Genomic DNA, 24,061 nt, shown 5'->3' with positions numbered 1-24,061 from the left:
AATCTGTTAAAAGTATTCAATAGCCAGATGCAAGTGTTAAGTACAGGGACACTCCTTCTGGCAGTCTTCCTCACAGTTTCCATCTATTAAGATGGTAGACTGGCTGGGGCATTAAATGAACAAGTAGAATAAATCACAATATTTATTCTGGCCGTGCTCTAAGTTCAAGTACCCTTCATCTTTTTGGGGTCCTTTAAAATGTACTGATCCAGATTGGCAGAACAATAAGAATATCAGACCAGATGCCTTGTGATATTTATTTTTTCACTTTCTGTTCTGAGTTCAAATCCTGCTTTGGCTTACATGGATGGTAGGCTTAATCCATGACCTAGTTTAACATCACCACCTGGCCCCCTTCAGCAAAACTCTCTTACAAGCATTTGAGCAAAGCCTCCAGTTTAAGAATACATTTAAAAGTCTTAGAGTCCCTGTAATGGATCATCAAAACTGAATTTCTTGACTGAAAGATAAATGAGAATTTCCTTAATAAGACAGGTGGGCCAAAGGCTATAGTAAAAATTACTCTCTCAAGGTGCTGTGCAGTGGGACTGAAACCAAACCTGCATAGTTATATAGGGAACTTCTTAACCAATCAGCTATGTAAACAACCATTCTTATTCCATGTATAATTAATACTCTGAAGTCAAAACTATGTATAAACCTTCAAAATGGTCCCTTAATTTTATAAATATGACATAATCTATTCAAAGAAACTATGGTAGCTTAAGCATTTTTTCAAATTTATGCTATTTTATGAGCCTATGAAGCACAATATTTTTGATGTTAAGATAACTACAATAGGTTTCTTAGTTCAAATCTTATAATTATAGATATTGTGCTGTTTGCCTAACAGAATATGCATTTTTATTTACTTTAGTGTACCTAGTTGGTGACAGAGCCCACTAAAATTTCATGAATAAGTGATTAGCATTAGAAAGTGTATGCAAATATAAAACTTGCCTTTGCAGCAATATTGTTATCTGCCAATTGTCAAACACTATCTCACCAAGATAACCACTAGAAAATATATAAAGAATAAAATATTTGAAGAGAGTGTTAGAGACTTTAACAAAGTTTTGTGAGTAAAATGAAGAATTTCAGTTGTAATTTAATTTAAAATATTCTATTCCAGAAGTCATCTGTAGGATTTATTAAATTTGGACTAACAAAAATTTAAAAAATTAAAATTTATTTAATTCTCTCCATTTAAGATATTTATAAATAAAAAAACCTTTTCTTTCTTTAAAAACCATATTGGTTGGCTAAGATGACCAGCAATCCTTTTCACTTCCAATATTCGAAGAAAATAAAACAAAAAATATCTTTTTTCTTTTTACTCTGTAATTTCCAAGCCTTTAGGCTACATTCTAGAAAGAAAAGAAAATAAACAAAACAAAAAAAAATCTATGAAGAATGATATGTTTTATTGTCAGAGAAAAGAGTCAAGTCAATATAAACATCTACATCATGGTGTCCCTAATTTAAGGTACAAGGCTAATAATTATAATAGGAGGAATCTGTCAATACTAATGATCCCAGGACTGGACTACTATTTTATTGTGAAACCCAGGGAGATGAAAGACAATATTGATCTCAGTGGAAATTGAACTCAGAATGTAAAGAGCAGAGAAAAACACTGCAAAGTATTTTTTTCTAATGTTTTAATGATTCTACCAGGCTGCAAATAAATGTGACTAATAAAAATGTAGTTTTTAATTTAGGCACAAGGCCAACAGTGTTAATGGGAGGGATAAGTCAATACCATCATCTCCAATACTTGCTCCATACTTTATATTATCAACCCTGAAAGGATGAAAGACAAAGTTGACCTCAGCAGGATTTGAACTCAGAACTTAATGAATCAGAAAAAATATTGAAATAATAATAATTGTTTATAATCAAGGTCCAAAGCCAGCAGTTTTGAGGAATTGGGTTAATTGATAACATCATCAGCAATTCTTGAGTAGATTTTTATCATTATCAGTGTTCTCAAAATGTAAATATCTGGAGCAAATACTGCAAGGTCTGATATTCTAACAATTTTCTCAAACCAATGTCTCAGAACAATAATTATGATTTCTGACTTAGCCCAGTAATTTTGAAGGCATGTTTAATTGTTTGCATCAAACCCAGTAGTGGATAGGTACTTTATTTTATAAGTATTGGAGGGATGAAAGGTAAAGTTAAACCTGTATGATGTGAATACAGAATGTGAAGAATAAAAAAAAACAACCCTAAACAGTTCTGTCCAATTCTCTATTGATTCTGCCATTTTATCACTCTATATGATGATGATAATGATAATAATGATTATGAAGATGATGATGATGATGATGATGATCCTTTCCACTATAGGCATAAATCTTGAAATTTACTGGGAGGGAGACAGTCAATTATATCAACCCCAGTGCTCAACTGATATTTATTTCATCAACCTCAAAAGAATGAAAGGCAAAATTGACCTCAGCAGAATTTGAACTCAGAACATAAAGATGGACAAAATGCAGTGAAGTATTTTGTCTGGTGTGATGACGAATCTACCAGCCCACTGCCTTAATAATAATCATAATAATAATAATAATAATAATAATAATCCTTTCTACTATAGTACAAGGCCTGAAATTTTGGGGGAGTGGATAAGTTAATTGCATTGAACCCCAGTGTTTCACTGGCACTTAATTTATCGACCCCGAAAGGATGAAAGGCAAAGTCAGCCTTGGAGGAATTTGAACTCAAACTATAAAGATGGACAAAATACCTCTAGGCATTTCATCCAGCACTCTAACGATTCTGCCAGCTCAACACCTTAATTATCATAATAATAATAATGATAAAGCTGTGGTATTGAGCAGAGTATTTGCTGTAGCCCATCTTTTATACCAAGACAAATCGATCGATGTACATGGTAACATTCCAATCAGTTAAGATCAGAAGTCATGAGATTATTATTTTTACTATTATTATTATTATTATTATTATTATTATTATTATTATTATTATAATGTGAGAGAGCAGTGCATGCCATCAAAGTGACACTGGGGTAAAATATACGAAGCCCAGTATACCCATCATGACTACCCATCTGATAAGGGTACACTAGGCACATGCATCACAACCATATGTGTGCGACATGGTGATCTCATATCAAGATAAACAGCACATGACCTTGCAGGTGGGGCCTGGTTAGAATTTTCTTCTGGTCGAGTAACCCATCCCACTCAAAAAGTCCCTGAATAAGGATTGTTTAAGGATGTTGAACGAACCACCCATGTTTCCAAGGTTGAATTATCCGAACCTCTAATAATTCCTTTCAACACACGGCTATGATGCTCTCCCACTACTTCTGCTCGTGATCAGAGATGCACATATCATCAGCCACTAAGGGACATGCTCAACTGGTTAAGGTCAAACAACTGACAAGCAAATCTGTGGTGTTGAGCACAATATTTGCTGTAGCCCATCTTTTATACCAAGACAAAACAATGTACATGATAACACTTCCAATTAGTTAAGATCAGAAGCCATGAGAGCCACTGTCTGGTACTGCATCAATTATTATTATTATTATTATTATTATTATTATTATTAATATTATTATTATTATTATTATTTCATGAAAACTCTCAGCTTATTTTGGTGGGTCAGGTTTCCACAGCCTACAGACTAAGGTGGCACTTGTTAATTGATCATGCTTCAAGAACCTTCTGACACAAGAAATTTATAGGTTGAGAATGAATCAATTAAATCAACCCCAGTCCTTGAATGGTACTCTAGTTTATGGATGCCAAAGGGATATAAGGTGAGATTTGAACTGAGAATGCAAAGATCTGCAGCAAATACCACAGGTATTTTGTCCAATGGACCAATGATTCTACCATTCCATCATCATAATAATAATAATGATAATGGTTTCAAATTTTGCCACAAGGGCAGTCATTTTTGGGGAGGGGATGAGTAGATTTCTTTGACCCCAGTGTTTCACTGGTACTTAATTCATCGACCCTGAAAGGATGAAAGGCAAAGTCAACCTCGGCAGAATTTGAACTCAGAATGAAGCACCAGGGGAAATACTGCTAAGCATTTCATCCTGTGTGCTACCAATTCTGTCAGATCACCATCTTTTAATAATAATAATAATAATAATAATAATAAACAAACCTTCTTCAGGGACCTTTTGAGTGGGATAGGCTACACAACCTGAAGAAAATTCTAACTGGTCCCCACTTGCTAGGTCATGTGCTGTTTATCTTGATATGAGATCACCATGTCATGCACATACGGTTGTGATGCATGTCCCTGGTGTACAGGCACATCAGACGGATAATCATGATGGGTATATAGGGCTTTGTATAATTGTACCCCAGTGTCACTTTGATGGCATGCACTACTCTTTCACTCAGTAATAATAATAATAGTTGCTTTATCGGTTTATAAGTGCTAAAAATGCATTTAGAACAATACAAATACAAAGGACAAAAGGGATTCACATATCAAGTGTAAACAATAAAAACAAAAGAAGTTAATAAAAAAATGGTAACAACAGAAGTCCCAAATAGGAGGGGATACCAACGAAGGAATCTCACCAGTCTTGGATGAACCCAATCACCAAGAACACACCAGGGAAGCACCCTTGGACCATCTGTTGCCCCCAGCCTACTACAGGTGCAAGCTCAGAGTAAGTTTATGTTTGGAACATCTCAGTATATATCGTCATCATCATCATTATCATTTAATGTCCGTTTTCCATGCTGGCATGAATTGGACGGCTTGACCAGAGCTGGCAAACTGGAGAGCTGTACCAGGTCCCAGTCTGGTTTGGCATGGTTTCTTTGGATGGACACTCTTCCTCACACCAATCAATTTATAAAATATGCTGGGTGGTTTAACGTGGCACCATATGAGTGCTCTCATGTGGCACTGGCACGAGTGCTTTTTCTATACTACTGGTACAGATCTCTTGCAGACTAATCTTCTTCATCAGGGAGAGCAGCCTTAACACTTCTGCTGTGGAGTGCATATGTGTGTATCAACAGTATAAACCCAAGTACATATATATATATACATATATATATATATATATATATATATATACAAAGATGGACAGATAGATAGATAGATGAATAGATAGATATGTTTCTTTATTAGCCACACAGGGATGAACACAGAGGGGACAAATTACAAAGTAGAACTTTTATTTTTTGGGGGGAAAAAAGGAAAATAAAAATAAAGATAAAAAATAAAAAGGGAGCAGGTTTTCGATCAAAAGGGATCGTAAGAGAGAGAGAGAAAAAAAAGATATATATATATAGAAATCAAATATAGAATATAAAATATAAATTACAAAGTGGGACAAGAACGCAAAAACACACAAAGAGACAACACAAAAAAACAGACGGGTCACTCGAAGCCTCTAATCTTCAGTCGGAACCGGATCATCTTAGCAATTTCGGCTGTTTAATCTCGATATCACTCCGAACCGGATATATATATATATATATATATATATTATATATATATATATATATATATATCTATATATATATATATGTATATATATATATATATATATATTATATATATATATATATATATATGTATATATATGTATATATATATATATATATGTATATATATATATATGTATATATATATATATATATATATATATGTATGTATATAGATAGATAGATAGATAGATATTGTCTTCCAATAATATTAGTATTCTATCATTACAATTTGCACATTGTTGGTAGATTAAATTCATTCTTCAATTACTCATTAAGTATTTTGTTGCTTAATTTAATATTAAGCAAAACTACATGTTTATATTTTGAAGTAAGCATGGATGCAGACACAAAGAACATACAAATTAAAATTTACATCAGGTAGTTACTTCTGATTATTCAAAGTATAAACTATTAGCTATAAAATACATAAGCCTCTGCAAAGACTAGAAGTGAAAATGTCAACACAGCTTAAAGTAGAAATTCTACAAAATATGAATTCAAAAGATCTAATTTAGATATCATTGCATGAACCTGATTTTAAGTATTATTTTAGTTGCTTGAAGAGCGGGAACAGTGATAGTAAGTTTTAGCGGTAATAGTGATTTTAGTAATAAAATAATAATTAAAAATCAGTTGTTTTGTAAATAGCACAACTAAAATATTTAACTGCAAGAAGAAAATATTATGCATTTGGCATCTCACGTTTCACTTTTTTTTAAATTCTTTTTTGTAATGGACAGATGAGTGTTAAAAAGACAGCTGGGATATCAGGCAGTCTGAAAGATAGGAAAACTGCAGTTAATTCCCCTTACCGCTCTAGTGAAATGTCTATGGTATCTTGTGCTGATGGTAGACATGGCTGGAGTGAGGGAGACACAGGATACTATGAAGAACTTCCAGGTATGTAATGAGGGAAAAAAAATGAGATGCTAGAAAAAGTATTCATTATAAATGATATTTGTAGGTGAATTAATTTCTTTCATATTAGATGAACTTGCTTAACAATAGCATAAAATATCATGGATACTTAATGCTATTATCACAAATCACTTAAATTCAGTTCCAAAAATCTCATTAATCAGCTCTTATCATAAACATTTCTAGCCGCTGTCATCATCAATGATTGATTTATTTTATTTTTTTGTTTTATTTTTTATTTATTGTCATTATTATTATTATTATTATTATTATATTATTATTATTATTATTATTATTATTATTACAATTATCATTATTATCATTTTGGTTTTGTTATGTGAGTTTGTTAATTATGTGGAAAATCAAAAAATCTTGATGTGGACAAAGCAACAATTTAGAAATATAAATTTCCTGACTGTTAATTAGTGTTATGTTCTTTAGTTAACTACAACCACTTATTATTATACATTTCCCATTCAAGTCGTATAACCTACTATTAACCTACCAAAATCTATTGTGCAGAGTTTCTTTGTGTCAGCTAAAAGTAGTCAAATACAAGGCTACCTAATTAGTTGGTTGGACAATATAAAAGATCAGAATTCTATTGCCTCGAGAGCATAGCATTGCATTGCATAGTAGCATTTTGGCTGAAACAGTGATTAATTTATTTGGGAAAAGCCTTCTATTAATCAAACAACATGGCATTAGAGTATTGAAGGGATTTACTAAAAGAGACAACTGTCTTCTTGTAAATCAAGACTGGACAACCGCCAATTGTGAATCTATTATTAAACGAAGAGAATAAATGTTTGAACTTTAGACAAATTGGTAATGCCTTGACTTACACAAATAGTCAGCACCGTAATTTCATTCTATATCTAACTAACTACCCATTCCTATTGCAGAACGTATGTTGGTGTGTTTTCTTGTGTGTTGTTCAAGTTGTTCAATAATATTGTCCTTATATTGATCGTATGACTAGTTCCCCAAACAAAATAAGATGTCTCAGTTGTATATACATACACGTACATGCATACATACACACATACATACCTATATGTATATATATACATATATATATATATATATATAATATATATATATATATATATATATATAATATATATATATATATACATGTATATATATATATATATATATATATATATATATATATATATATATAATATATATATATATATATATATATATGGAAAATGAGTATAGATGTCTTTTGGTGGGGACTATTTTTATTTTAATAGTAATGTTTATAGTGAGTTTCTAATGTTTACACATTGAAATAATGTTTACACACTGTCAACATTATTAATAAAATAAAAATTATCCCCCAAAAACCCACCTCTACTCATTTTTCAAATGTGTATTACTGTGCCAAGAACTTTCTTTTCATTATTATTATATATATATGTATGTATGAATGCATATATGTATGCTTGCATATATATATAGTATATATGTATATAGAGTATATATATATATTGTATATATCGTATATATATGTATGTATATATATATGTGTGTGTATATATATATAGTATATATTGTATATATAGTATATATGTATATATAGTATATATTATATATATAGTATATATGTATATATACATATATAGTTTATATCGTATATATATGCATATATGTATATATATACATATATATATACTTACATACATACATATATATATACATACATATATATATATATATATATATTATTTATATATATATGAATATATATGAGTATATTGCAGTTATTAGAGAAGGATTGTGAATGTTTTCACTTTTGTTGTTTTTGTGAATGTTGTAACAGTTTCATTTTCTTTGTTTTCTTCTTGTTAACTGGTGTGAAATTTGGTATGAAATGTCCCTTTATTTTGTTGTTGCTTTTAAGTTTATCATTTTTCATATTATTATTATTATTATCATTATTATTATTATGGGAGACAGGCTCAAATGACAATTCTCTCGGGAGCTTGTATCATCAATGAGAAATTCATATTTGACTCATAGCGTATAAGTTACTAATTGCATAAACCGTTAGAAACTAACACTGGAAAGAAAGGAAGTAATTATGTTTGTGCAGGAAATAATTATAATTATTTGAATAAATTCTGTAGTAAAGCGATTTTATATACAAATAGATGTTTAAAATTTATAAGACACCAATTATGAAAAATAACAATTTTCTGTAAACAAATTGTATACAGACCAATTACAAACAGTTATTATGTAAACAACTTTTGATTGTAAGGATATCAACTAGTAATGGCTTTAAATGGATTTTAATTGATTAGATACTATAATTACATCAGCTGGGTGGTGTACACAAAACAGTCTAACTATACATTATACAGTATTACATTACAATTGTATTTCATTTATTCACCACTGAATTTTCTTAAGAAAGTGAGAATCACAAATATTTACAAAATATTGGCTGCAATCAATTTAATTTTTTACTTATTTTTAATTAAACTTTCTAAATATTTATTTTACTAATGTCATCAGTCATTTTTCCCTCCATCATCCAACTTATAGAATGTTGAATGCTTGGTTAAATGAAGGTGTATGGGTGAGTATTAGAAGACTGAGTTCAGTTTGTTTGGGCTCATCATAATCATAGTTTCTTGTCTCTATATTCTCTTTATCTTGGACATATACTGTTTAGTTGCTAATGTATGGCTTGTCCCACTTCATTTACAGCATTAAACAGCTGAGAAGCACCCCCGCCAGTGGCTATGGATGCTAATCTATTGCAAATTTTGCTCATAGAAATCAATTATATTATGTTTTGCAAATTTTTCATAACGTATATATTTTATTTGTCAAGTTACAACAGAAGTAGCTTTGCATTCAAAGTAGAGACCATTCTGTTGCACCATCTAAAGCCATCTTTCTACAAGTTCTTTGACCTGATGCTGATAACAGTTCTTGTTCTTTGAGGTGAAGAACTCCTTCACTGAAGTTTCTTTTATTTTTCTTTTCTTTTTTTCAGGAATAAAACATCTAAGACTAGATTATCAAAGGTAGCTTTGTTTGTTTCAGAGAATAGGGTTTAATGTGAAGGACATTCAGCCTTTAAGTTTAGTGACCCCACATGGAGGTGACATTGTTGTTTCAAAGTAGATATTCTTCAATGAGCAAAGACAATAATTCAGTTTCAATTTTGTTTAAAATTGCAATGATTTGCAGCATTTGCATGCGGTTCCACATTTTGTTTGGTGAAAGATATTGTGGATTACATCAGAAAAATGTAAAGCCCAGAAAGATGTAAAGTAAAGTCGAACCTAATGTCATTTGAACTCAGAATGTGAAGAACCAAAACTAAATACCACAATACAATTTTCCTATTGCTCTATTCTGTCATTCCTTTGATCTGTCAACCCCAGTAACTAACTGGTATTTTATTGATTCTGGAAATAAAGTCGACCACATAGGTATTTGAATTTAGAATGAAAATGGATATTACTAAATACCACATGCTATTTAGTCAGATGGTCTACCGAGTCAGCTTGGTGAGGTGACGAGGGAAAGGACTACCCCAGGTGATATTTTTTTTGGTGGTTGCACTTTTGGCTCTGCTGTATAAGTCTGCTATAGGCATGTTGAGGCTCAGTGGGATGAGGTGGCAAACTCAATGGCTACCCCAGGTGGCATTCACTCTTGCTACACCACCAAATCTTTTGCCAATTGGCAGCAAAGTAGCAAAATCTTCAGACCATTAGTAGAAGTATCTTGTTATTTATCCTACTTGGCTCCTGGTCCTTAAGTTCAAACCCTGCTGAGATCAGTTTTGACTTTCACACTTCCTAGGTCAATAAACAAAGTACTAGTAGAGAGTAGTTGACTCGCTGAATCATTAGAGTATTAGATGTGTTACCTGTGTCGTTTGCTATGAGTCTTTGCATTCTGAGTTCAAATCCCACAGTGGCCTAATTGGGAAGTACACTTAATAATATCACCCAGTTTAACACCATCACCACCCAGGCTTTGGTTGCCTTTAGCTACATTCATCCTGCAGCAAGCAATGAGGCTAGATCTCTGCTTTGAGGACCTATAGCTCACTCTTCCAACCAGACTTGGAAGCCCTGCAAAAGGCTGCATGTACTTCCTTTCTCTTGACTAAATAATGAGTAAAAAATAGATCAATGGTATTCATTATGTTCATCATCATCATCATTGTTATCATCGTTTTAACAGCCAATTTTCCATGTTTGCATGGGTAGGACAGTGCTTACTGAGGCAGATTTTCTATGGCCAGATGCCCTTCTTATTACCAAATCTCACTTGTTTACAAGCTCGGTAATATTTGCCCATGACCAGACAAAAGTTTGATGCACAAGAAACATTCTTGATACATATCGTGGAGTTTATTCATTTTACTCCTTTGCTACTCAGAGTTTCCTGTTATGTGCAATCTTTCAGATCACAACATGCACACACACACACACACACACACACACACATACACTAATGACTTCAAAACAGTACCTAGTTTCAATAATTGTAAATGGCCTTTATTGTCTATTCAGACAGGTAGTAAATTTGGCCTAAATATAAAACAGTCAAGTTTGTCTTGTATTGTTTATTGGCATTTGGAGGCGCAATGGCCCAGTGGTTAGGGCAGCGGACTCGTGGTCATAGGATCACGGTTTTGATTCCCAGACCGGGCGTTGTGAGTGTTTATTGAGCGAAAACACCTAAAAGCTCCACGAGGCTCCGGCAGGGGATGGTGGTGATCCCTGCTGTACTCTTTCACCACAACTTTCTCTCACTCTTACTTCCTGTTTCTGTGGTACCTGTATTTCAAAGGGCCGGCCTTGTCACTCTCTGTGTCACGCTGAATATCCCCGAGAACTACGTTAAGAGTGCACGTGTCTGTGGCGTGCTCAGCCACTTACACGTTAATTTCACGAGCAGGCTGTTCCGTTGATTCGGATCAACCGGAACCCTCATCGTCGTAACCGACGGAGTGCTTCCTACTACTACTATTGGCATTTGTTTTATACAATCTAAATTTTTTTGTACTCCATTATGTTTTAAGAGAGCATCATGCTGATCAAATTGATTCTATTTTTTGATTTGAAAGCATTATCCTCTCAAGTGTTTTTTTATCCTGTGAGCTTAATTTTGTCAGAAATTGATGGGGCATAGCTCCAATCTTGAGTTAGTTTTTTTCTAATTTCATTTAATTTGAGTTTGAGTCCATGCTCAGGCCAAGTCGAAGACTCCACCCTCAGAGTCTGGTGTGGTTGCCAGGTTGTATTCTCTGTTTAATTTTGACATGTGTAGGAGCGAGTTTGAGTCAGTTTGTGCTCGTTGTGTATATCCTGGGAGATGGGGTTCATCTCTAATGGTGCTTAAGTATCTATCCAGCTGCAATTTGAATGATTCCACACTGCATCCTGATAGATTTCTGACATGTACCGGAATGGAGTTGAATAGTTGTGCTCCTCAAACCAACAGACTTGACTCTCGCAGGGTTTTTGCTGCCTGGCCAGCCTTTTTGTTGATTGGTGGTAGCTGGCAGCGTCTTCCATGGCGCAGTGAGTGGTAGGTTTTGATACCAAAGTATCAATTGAATATTTATTTAATTTCAAATGTTTATACCCCATTATTCAAAGGATATACCATCTGAATATATATCATCACAATATAGGTAGTGTAGTTTTCAAACTAGAAATATAAAAAATAGACAGGCGCAGGAGTGGCTGTGTGGTAAGTAGCTTGTTTACCAACCACATGGTTCCGGGTTCAGTCCCACTGCGTGGCACCTTGGGCAAGTGTCTTCTACTATAGCCTCAGGCCGGCCAAAGCCTTGTGAGTGGATTTGGTAGATGGAAACTGAAAGAAGCCTGTCGTGTATATGTATATATATATATGCGTGTGTGTGTTTGTGTGTCTGTATTTGTCCCCCTAGCATTGCTTGACAACCGATGCTGGTGTGTTTATGTCCCCGTTACTTAGCGGTTCGGCAAAAGAGACCGATAAAATAAGTACTGGGCTTACAAAAGAATAAGTCCCGGTGTCGATTTGCTCGACTAAAGGCGGTGCTCCAGCATGGCTGCAGTCAAATGACTGAAACAAGTAAAAGAGTAAAAGAGTATACAATAGACCATTCAGAGGGACATGAAAAAGGCAATCACAGTAATAAAGACACTCAATGCCATTCTTTTTTACATTCTTCCCTTCTTTTGCTTTGGTTTCCATGATGTCATGATTGATGTAGCGAAACTAAAAGAGACAGAAATACACCAGTTAGGATTTGACAGAATGTATGGAATGTAATGACTTTTTGTGTATTTGAGTGGAATACTTTGTGGACCCAAGAACAAACAAAGAGAAACAAACTTTAAATCTTTTGATACCAATTTGTCTAAACACTGTTACTCTTTACTCTTTTACTTGTTTCAGTCAGTTGACTGCGGCCATGCTGGAGCACCGCCTTTAGTCAAGCAACTCAACCCCAGGACTTATTCTTTTGTAAGCCCAGTACTTATTCTATCGGTCTCTTTTGCCGAACTGCTAAGTGACGGGGACCTAAACACACCAGCATCGGTTGTCAAGCAATGCTAGGACAATGCTAGGACAAACACAGACATACAAACATACATGCACACATATATAAATATACATATATACAACGGGCTTCTTTCAGTTTCCGTCTACCAAATCCACTCACAAGGCTTTGGTCGGCCCGAGGCTATAGTGGAAGACACTTGCCCAAGATGCCACGCAATGGGACTGAACCCGGAACCATGTGGTTGGTAAGCAAGCTACTTACCACACAGCCACTCCTGTTGTCTTTGACTTTACAATTAAAAATCTTTAATTTTGAAGTGTTTGTATTTAAATTAAAACTGTCCAGCATAATTTTACATAAGAAACTTTTGTTAAGTTATGTTTCTAAAATCCTTTTCCGAAAAAAAAGTTATTTTAATAAATTCCCTCCAAAATTTTGATATTTTTTATATATTTGATATCAATTAAATTATCTGGGCAACATATTCTATGAGAGATACTATCACAACAGGATTAACATCAATGTGAGAAAGCTGGATTAGGTCATTGCTACAAGGACATCTAAATTCTACATGTTTACATCCTAAAAATAATATAAATGTAAATGCTACACATTTATAAACACCAAAGTGCAGGAAAGAGAAAAGAAAAGCAAAAAACCTACACACTACGTGTGAAAACATGGATACATTTAAAATGTATATAGTGTCATGGGAAGCTGGTTCATAGTTATTGCGACAAGTACAATTTTCTGATGGTCAAAGGCAAGTAAGACTTAGAGATGTGACAACTAACCTCCTTGTAATTGATAGGAGCACTCCGTCGGTTGCGACGATGAGGGTCCCAGCTGATACGATCAACGGAACAGCTTGCTCATGATATTAACGTGCAAGTGGCTGAGCACTCCACAGACACGTGTACCCTTAACGTAGTTCTCGAGGAGATTCAGCATGACACAGAGTGTGTGACAAGGCTGGCCTTTTGCAATACAGGTACAAGAGAAACAGGAAGAAAGAGTGAGAGAAAGTTGTGGTGAAAGAGTACAGCAGGGTTCACCCCCTCCCTTGCCGGAGCTTCGTGGAGCTTTAGGTGTTTCCGCTCAATAAACACTCACAATGCCCAGTCTGGGAATCGAAACCGCGATCCTCCGACCATGAGTCCGCTGCCCTAACCACTGGGCCATTGCGCCTCCACTTGTAATTGAACACATTTTGTTTGAAATGTTGACCTGTCTTTGAAATGGTACAAGCACTTTACTCTTGCTGTTCCATGACTGATTTGTAGGTTAGGGTATAAAATCCATCAATAAACAAAGCATTAACTATTTCCACCCACACCTTTCATATGGTATATGGGTTACAGTTTCTAGCATATTTTAGGCTTTAGGATATTTTCAATTCAATCGTCCATCAAACACACTGCAAGGAGAAGTGGTGCTATTTCTTAATATCTTAAAACATATATGTGTTGTTTGAACACGCCTTTAATTGTTCACTGTGAGTCCAGTGTTGTTCCCCAGGATACCTTCATTTGTTGTTATAGAGCTCTGTGTATCACTGTTTAAGATAGAATGATCAATCAGAAAAGCAGTTCTCGGCACATCTGAAATTACAAGATGATTGTTTGGGACTGCAAGAACTAAGATTGATCACTTGCGTGATTTTTAGTTGTGTTATTAGTTGGTTTTTAAAGCATTTCAGCTGAGAAGGACGTTACTGTATGTCCTATTGGAAAATGCACAACTAATAATAGGAGAAACATATTAACCACGTTGGTTTTAAATTTTATATGGTGAGTTGAACCATATGTTAATTACTTTTATGTGTATATAAATCCTATTGGACTTAACGTTACCTGGGGAGGAGAGGGTAGAGGAAGTATAAGATGGGAAGGGTGCTCAGTACTAGGAGTTAGTGGAAGACTGTTGCAAGAATGGGTGGAAAAACCCAGGTGTTTGCCAGTGGAGGTGAGTACCTGAGGATTTGCAGGTCATTCTCTGAGTAAGGCCTGTGGAACCTAGGGCATTACAGGAGTTAGTAGAAGAGCCATACAAATAATGTAGAGGCTGCTGAGGAACCCCGGGGAACCATCTAAATAGGTCTTACTGAAAAGGACTGACCCAAAGGGTCAGTGGACACTGACCAAGGGCTTGATCAGCCTAGATCAAATAACTGTAGCAGAGTGAATTTGAAAGACAAAAAACTGTGTGGAAGCCCATGTGTGATGTCTTTCTGTCGTGTTTAGCCCCACCAACACTACTTTACAATTGGTGTTGGTTTGATTACATCCCTATTACTTAACAGTTCACTAACAGAGACCAATAGAATAAGTATCAGATTTATTCTAAAAAAAGGAGTACTCATGTCAGTTTGTCCAATTAAACTGTCCAAGGCAGTGCCCTAATATGGCTGCAGTCTAATAACGAAAATAAGTAGAAGAATAATATGATACTCAAAAGGTAATATTTAAGAAGCTCATTTCATAATTTGGGAATGATATGTTTAGGAGATTTCCTTTTGAAAACTAATGCATAAATCATTTCTTAATACAGTGGTGTGTAGGATGGACATGGTAGTGAGTAGTGTGACTATTTGATTAATTTCATGCAGTTAATTAGCCAGCCAATTCAGAGAGTCAATTTAAAAGAAAGAAACAGAAAGTAGCAACCTAAGCACATGATAGATCAAAATGCTTTATGAATCCTTATAAATTTAGACCACAAGAGTCAGTATTGCAATAGTTTAGGGCAGAAGACTATATTAACAAAATGTTACTGTAGGTAGTTATGCTTGAATCATTAATTTGTAGATAACATAAAAATTAATTGTTTGAATGAAAATTGCAGCAAATAACCTAAGAATTGACCAGTCAAAAAAGCATAAATATAAATGTAATAACCCACAAATATTCTGAATGTATGTGTGTGTGAGAAATGTACACATTACATATTTATATACACACCACCACACATATATATTTACATATATTTATGTGTGTGTCTATATATACATACATACATAGAAAGTACATAGAAAGATAGATATGCATATATACAAAAACACATGTATATATATGCAGATATAGGTATACATACATGTATGTGTGCATATACACATATATAAATATATATACACATATATACACATACATACTCATATATACATACAGTGAGAGAGGAAGAAACATATACAGTTGTATATGCAAACACACTCACACACACACACACACACATCATTGACATTGTGTGTTAGAGATATATAAGGAAATGGATTTTTATTAATTCTTGTCACATACAAATAAAACTACGCAAGCTTAAAATATTGAAGACTAACACAGCAGTAATGTGGCAGAAGAAATATCTCTTAGACCAAACATGAAACAATTAAAATACATCTTTCTATTCTCTCCCAGAATTCCAGCTTCATTGATTTAGTTGAATACAAAAACGATGTCTTTAAGAAATTCTGCAACATTTAGTAATAAATGAATCGCACATAATTTTTCTTCGTAGTCTTGATTTAGTCATAGGCTAAAAATAATAAGGAATTTTCACAACATAAAAATAAAAATTGATAAATAAATACATGAATATATATATATATATATATATATATATATATATGCAAATAAAAGAAATATGATAAAGAAAAAGCAAAGAAAAAGCAAAGTAACTTATGGAGAAAAAAAAATTACTATATTTAATATATCAATCTGCTTCTATGTATTTTTGTTCAGCCAAAGTCATTTCATTTTATCATTCCTTACGGATACACATTACGTTCTCTCTATTAAAGTTATTGTGATAGAAGATAATTCTTTGATTGCACACGTATATTAAAAGAAGAAAGAAAAAGAAGAAGAAATATCAGTAAATTTTTCATATGAATTCATTCTTTCTTCTTTTGTATATGTATGTGTATATATACATGTATGTGTGTGTGTATGTATATATATATGTGTGTATGTGTGTGTGTATATATATATACAGCACTCACACAGATATATATATATATATAATATATATATATATATATATATGTACATGTATGTGTGTGTGTATATATATATAATGATATATATATATATATAATATATATATACACATATTATTATATATATATATATATATATACATACATATATTTATATATATATATATATATATATATATTATTATATATAATATATATATATATATCTATATATATATATATATATATATATACAATATATTTATATATAATATATATATATATATATATATACATATATATATATTATATATATATATATACATATATATATATATATATATATATATATATATATATATATATATATATTATATATATATATATAATTCTGTTAGTCATCTGAAACAAAAAATCCAAAATAAAAAATACAAGGCAAAACAAAAAAACAGAAACATTTATCAGCAAGTAACATGCAAAAACTTCTCTCCTCCTCTTCTATTGACTAAAGAAAATAGCTGTGAAATTGAGAAAACCAGTTTAATAATGAAGAGTTAATCTGTCTTTCACCTCAGGTTTTCTTTATTATAAACTGTCACAACATAGATCTTTAACACTAGAAATAATTCGGAAATTCAAATGGCTTTCTTAGTTGGTTATTTTCCAAGGGAAAAGCATCGTATTATTGTACTTTATCTTCTTTCTTTTCCTTTCTTTTTTTTTTTTTGGGGGGGGGGGGTTTGAAGTGGGGGGGGTGGAGTACACATCCTTTCTTTATCTCTCACTTCCTCTTTTTCTCCTCCTCCTTCTCTCTCTCTCTCTCTCTCTCTCTCTCTCTCTCTCCAACACACGCATATATATGTATCTAAGCATATATATATATATATATATATATATACACACATACACATATACATACATACAGGCATGCATAAATATACAGATATATATACATACATATATACATATATATATATATATATATATATCTCATCATCATCATCATCATCATCATCATCATCATCATCATCGTTTAATGTCTGTTTTCCATGCTAGCATGGATTGGACAGTTCGACCGGGTTCTGGGAAGCCAGGAGGCTGCACCAGGCTTCAGTCTGATCTAGCAGTGTTTCTACAGCTGGACTTCCTAATGTCAACCACTCCGTAAGTGTCGTGGGTGCTTTTTATGTGCCTCCAGCACAGGTGCCAGAGGAGGCTGGAAAACGGGCACGATCACATGGTGCTTTTTACGTGTCACCGACATGGATGCCAGTCAGGCGGTGCTGGCATCAGCCACATTCGGATGGTGCTTTTTTTGTGCCACCGGCACAGGTATATATATATATATATATATATATATAATATATATACTCTTTACTCTTTTACTTGTTTCAGTCATTTGACTGCGGCCATGCTGGAGCACCACCTTTAGTCGAGCAAATCGTCCCCGGGACTTATTCTTTGTAAGCCCAGTATTTATTCTATCGGTCTCTTTTGCCGAACTGCTAAGTGACGGGGACGTAAACACACCAGCATCGGTTGTCAAGCAATGCTAGGGGGACAACCACAGACACACAAACACACACACACATATATATATATACATATATACGACAGGCTTCTTTTCAGTTTCCGTCTACCAAATCCACTCACAAGGCATTGGTCGGCCCGGGACTATAGCAGAAGACACTTGCCCAAGATGCCACACAGTGGGACTGAACCCGGAACCATGTGGTTGGTTAGCAAGCTACTTGCCACACAGCCACTCCTGCGCCCTATATATATATATACATCCATCCATACATATCTTCATATGCACACATATTTCTGTTCCATTTTGATATTTTTTTCATATTTTCACAAAATATTAACAGAATATTGGTGGAATGTAGTTCAGTACCAAAAGACTTTCCAAAAGACTAATGTTTTCCTCTCCTCCACCTCCTCTGTCAATTCTCCTCCTCCTCCTCCTTCTTCTCTGTCTCTGATTATCTTCTCCTTCCCCCCCTACATACTTTCTTTTCTTCATTTGTTGCATCTGTATCGTCTTCATCATCTACCTACGTTATATCTTACTCTTTTTCCATTCTCATTTTCATGTACAACAACCATAAAATACACAATTTCTCAGTCTTTCTTCCCAAATTCTCTCCGTTCCCTTGTCAAGTCTTCTTTAATGAGACCGATGCAAAAAACCATAGATGAGTAGTAGATAAGTAGTAGTAGTAGTAGTATAATAGTAGTAGTAGTATAGTAGTAGTAGTAGGTAGTAGTAGTAGTGGTGGTGGTGGTGTGTGGTGGTTGTGGTGGCTGGTGGTGGTAGTAGTAGTAGTATTAGTAGTAGTAGTATGTGGTGGTGGTGGTGGTGCTGGTGATGGTGCTGGTGGTGGGGTGTAGTAGTAGTAGTAGTAGTAGTTAGTAGTATGTGGTGGTGGTGGTGGTGGTGGTGATGGTGGTGGTGGTGGTAGTGGGGTAGTAGTAGTAGTAGTAGTAGTATAGTAGTAGTGGTGGTGTGGTGGTGGTGGTGTAAGTAGTAGTAGTAGTATAGTAGTATTGTAGTGGTGTGGTGGTGGTGGTGATGGTGGTGGTGGTGGTGGTGGTTGTAGTAGTAGTAGTAGTAGTTAGTAGTAAGTAGTGGTGTGTGGTGTGGTGGTGATGGTGCTGGTGGTGGTTGGTGTTAGTAGTAGTATAGTAGTAGTGTAGTGGTAGTGGAGTAGTAGTAGTAGTAGTAGTGTAGTATAGTAGTGGGTGTGTGGTGGTGGTGATGGTGGTGGTGGTGGTGGTGGTGGTAGTAGTAGTAGTAGTATTAGTAGTATAGTAGTGGTGGTGGTGGTGGTGGTGATGGTGCTGGTGGTGGTGGTGGTAGTAGTAGTAGTAGTAGTAGTAGTAGTGGTAGTGGTAGTAGTAGTAGTAGTAGTAGTAGTAGTAGTAGTAGTAGCAGCAGCAGTGGCAGCAACAGCAATAATAATAGTAGTGATGGTGGTGGTGGTGGTGGTGGTGATGGCTGCGAAAGTGGTGGTGATTCTTGTTGTAGTCAAAGAAATAGTTGTGACGGTATGTTTTTGCTGTTGTGTTATCGGCATTAGTAAATAGTAACAAAATTTATAAAGGGTGCATTGGAAGGGATTGTTGGGTGAGCTGATGACCCCCTTTCCCCCCACCCATCCACCCATTTTTCTGCTATGCTTAGGTAGCACTTTCATCCCTCCAACCTTTGATGCATTAAAGGCAAAAAAGTCAACCCAAAACTTAGTGACATTTGAACTCAGAACAGGACAAAACCAATATCTCAATATACATTTTGCCCAACAATCTACCAACTCTGTTTCTTCATTGCCAGCCAATAATCCGACGATATTGCTTTAATATTTCTTCCTTTTTTTTTTTTCCCCCTTTCTCTGTACTCTCCACATCACTCCTATTTTCCATCTCATCTCCGACAGAATGATTTCTCACAAAATATGGCTTCCCTTTTTCCTATCTTTTTTATTTTTTTCCTACACTACATACCTCCCTAACTATTGCATTCAATTTTAGAAACAAAAATCTACCAACATGGCTTCTGTCTTTTCTTGTGCTATCATATTCTATTAAGTTGAATATCTTTCACGATATTTGTTTGTATCAATCTTTATGTTTGCTTCCCTGCCTAATTCTTCACTCAGCCATTTTCACCCAACAGGTTTGTTTCTCCATTTTTAGTCTTATCTCTACGTAAAAAAAAATACCAGTTCTTTTGTCACATTTTTCCTTCTTTTATGACAAATATTTTTTGCAACAAACACTCTATTCTATCTTACTAAATTAATTTGTCCTGCTTCTTTCTACCAAACTTTTGTTCTCCATAACTATTAAAGCTCACATTGCTTCTGAAAGTCTTTATGCAAAAATTACATGATAAGGGGAAAACCCATAGACTAAAATTACATTTTGTGATTTTTTTTTTAGATTGCTATGGTGAATTGTTGTTTCTGCTCTCTTCAATTTCAGATAATTATAAGATAGGTTTCCAATTTTGTAAAGAAATTTCTGTTGTACAGACCTTTTTGCTCATACACACACAGGCTCTCTCTCTCTCCCTCTCTCTCTCTCTCTCTCTCTCTCTCTCTCTCCCTCTCTCTCTATCTCTCTCTATCTATCTATCTATCATCTCACACATGCATACTCTCTCTGCCACTTTCTCTCACACACCCACACATTCTCTCTCCCACCCACAGACAAAAGCAAAACAAAAATAAAGAAGAAAAAGGAAAACTTGATTAATTTTTACCAGGTGAAAACATTCCAAATTCTGAAATAGCTGAATGGCTATAAGGGTTCAATTCCAGATCAAATTTTCCCAAGATCATATTAGTAATATCCTCTGTAATATTTGTAATTGTATGCAGGAACTTTACATCTTTATAGTTTGGTTAACTGGTGTGATGGAATAGATGACAACTTTTCTGAGATAGACTTTTGTTCTTTGATAGACTCTGATAGACTCTGATAGTCTCTTTCCAAGTTCAGGCAGTTTTGGTTCCATGAAATCCCATACTTTGTGGGAAAGGAAAACTTTAGATTTTTGCTTGATTTATTATTATTGTGTGTGTGTGGTGTGTATATTTCATAAACATAAATTTATGATTCTGGAATATTTTTTCCACAAAAACTCATATATGTGTGTGTATGTATGTATGTATGTATATTATATACTATATATATACTTATTTAAACATCAGAAAATTCGGCAACGGGAAACTCAGAGTAACAGGTTTTGTTGAATTTTCTGCTGCTTTAAATAGAGCATATTACTCTACCACTGGTATTTGAGTCTCTTTTTTTCCACCTTGTTTCACATTTATGTGTTTACTCCGGTATAGATATATATATATATATATATATATATATATATAATATATATTATTATATATATAATATAGATATTGGTGGGGGTCACATTTTGTCCTTCTGCCCATTAGTGGTATGAAATGTTGAGTTACATCTATTCAAAAATGTTTTAAAAAATTAAAAAAAACAGAGGTGGAAACAGCCATTTACCTTTGAATGTGTTGTAGATCATGAAGTTATACATCTGACAATGAGAACCCATACATAGAAGAGTGAGATGGAAAATGTAGAAACAAAAAAAAAAGAAAAAAGAAAGGAAAAGAGGAATAAAATTAAGAGGATAGATAGACATGGAGTAAAGCCCAGGGGAAGCAGCTAATTAACACTTATGAATTTCATGGTTACATTTTGAAATTTAGCCATGTAATTAAGAATGGGTGGAGGTGCATGGCCTAGTGGTTAGAGCAGCAGACTCATGGTCGAGGGATCGTGGGTTCGAATCTCAGACCGGGCGATGTGTGTGTTTATGAGCGAAACACCTAAGCTCCACGCAGCTCTGGCAGAAGGTAATGGCAAACTTCTGCTGACTCTTTCACCACAACTTTCTCTCACTCTTTCCTCCTGCATCTTGCAGCTCACCTGCGACAGATTTGCATACTGTCCAGGTGGGGAACCTATATGCCAAGGAAACCGGGAAACTGGCCCTATGAGCCAAGCGTGGCTTGAGAAGGAACAAACAGCAATAAAGAATGGAGGTGCATGGCTTAGTGGTTAGGGTGTTTGACTCATGAGTGCACATTTGTGGATTTGATTCCTGGATTGAATGATGCATTGTGTTCTCAAGTAAAACACTGCATTTCACATTGTTCATTCAGCTGGTAAAAATGAATAATCCTGCAATGGACTAGCGTCCTATCCTGGGAGGAATATATACATCAGGGAAACCAGGAAACTGACACTATTCCCCTTATGGAGTAATGTGCACTCACCATGTCAGCAACCATATTATCCAGAGTTCAGTCATATTGTGCAGCACTTTGAAAAGTATCTTCTACCATAGCCAAGAGTCAAACATTCGTATTAGATTTGTTTGATAAAATCTGTATGTATGTATGTACATATGTATGTATGTATGTATGTATGTATGTATGTATGTATGTATGTATGTATGTATGTATGCATGCATGCATGTATACATGTATATATGTATGTATCAATACATGTAAGTGTGTATGTGTGTTTGTGTTTTCCAGTATAAATTGAGTTGCGTTCCTTTATACCTAAATGGCAAAAATTTGCTGTTCAGTATATATATAAAAATAGATGTCAAACTGAAATAAGTATTTGAGACAATATGAATGGTCAAAAGCCAAAAACTTAAAAGTAGTACTCCAGTATAACTGTATGAATCCAGTGAATGAAACTAGGAAACAGTACATTCATACTTAGAATTTGCATCTCTAGTCTGGAACCCCCATCTTGTCCAGAATATTGATTTCAAATTTTAGCACAAGGCCAGTAATTTGGGAGGAGGAGTAAATCAATTACATCAGTCTCAGTGATCAACTGGTACTTATTTTGATGACTGTGAAAGGACGAACGACAGAATGGACATCGGCAGAACTTGAACTCAAAATGTAAAGCTTGCTGCCTTCATTTTGTCTAGAATATTGATTCAGTGTTAAGCTACTTGGAGACATGCAGTTGAAAAAATCTCTTTGTAGTCACTTACTGTGTTTTGAATGTTTTACTTTTGGGAGCATTGACACACTAAAGCTTGGACATTTGGTAGTGTGATTTGGCAGAAGTCCATAAGATTATCCACCATCTTTCCAACAAATTTTGCAACTTTTTTTAATTCAATCTCTCTACCATTCATGTACATATATATCTTTGAAATACTTTAAGATATTTCTTTCGATTATAATTTCAGTTATATTTAACTCTTTGCTACACCCACACAATAGTTTCATTGTTGTGAAACTGGGATTTTCTGGAGAAATACTGATCAATTGTTATTTTTTAATTCAATACAAATAGACTGTATCCCATCTAACAGCTGTTTCTGCTTCCAATGTAATATGGTATTGCCATTGATATTCTAAAGAAAATATTCCTCCTATTTGGTACTAATTCCAAGCTGGAACATGGAGCTTCAACAGAGTGAAGAAAAATACATACATAAATGAAAAGGAAAGAAGAGCCTCGAGAGGAAAAGGAAAGTCTTAATATGTTTAAATCATACCATTTTGCTTATGTGTCACTTTGGGACATTTCCTTTTCCTCTCAAGG

General features: G+C 34.3%; 1 protein-coding gene across 3 annotated transcripts in view; it reads left to right on the top strand.

Annotated features, from left to right (window-relative positions):
* LOC115219480 (protocadherin gamma-A11) overlaps positions 1-24,061 on the top strand; it is a 113,384-nt gene that overhangs the window by 81,747 nt on the left and 7,576 nt on the right. For 2 of the 3 annotated variants that reach the window (XM_029789652.2, XM_036508602.1), the window contains one exon: positions 6,248-6,407. The exons of the other annotated variant lie outside the window; for it this stretch is intronic. In XM_029789652.2, coding sequence (XP_029645512.1) covers positions 6,248-6,407 — 160 coding nt within the window. The remainder of the gene's footprint in view (positions 1-6,247; positions 6,408-24,061) is intronic. 3 annotated transcript variants of the gene reach the window in all.

Source organism: Octopus sinensis, linkage group LG14, assembly GCF_006345805.1.
Source record: "Octopus sinensis linkage group LG14, ASM634580v1, whole genome shotgun sequence".
Lineage (NCBI taxonomy): Eukaryota > Metazoa > Mollusca > Cephalopoda > Octopoda > Octopodidae > Octopus > Octopus sinensis.
Note: the sequence above shows the minus strand (reverse complement) of the source record. Positions and strands in the feature narration are given on the sequence as shown.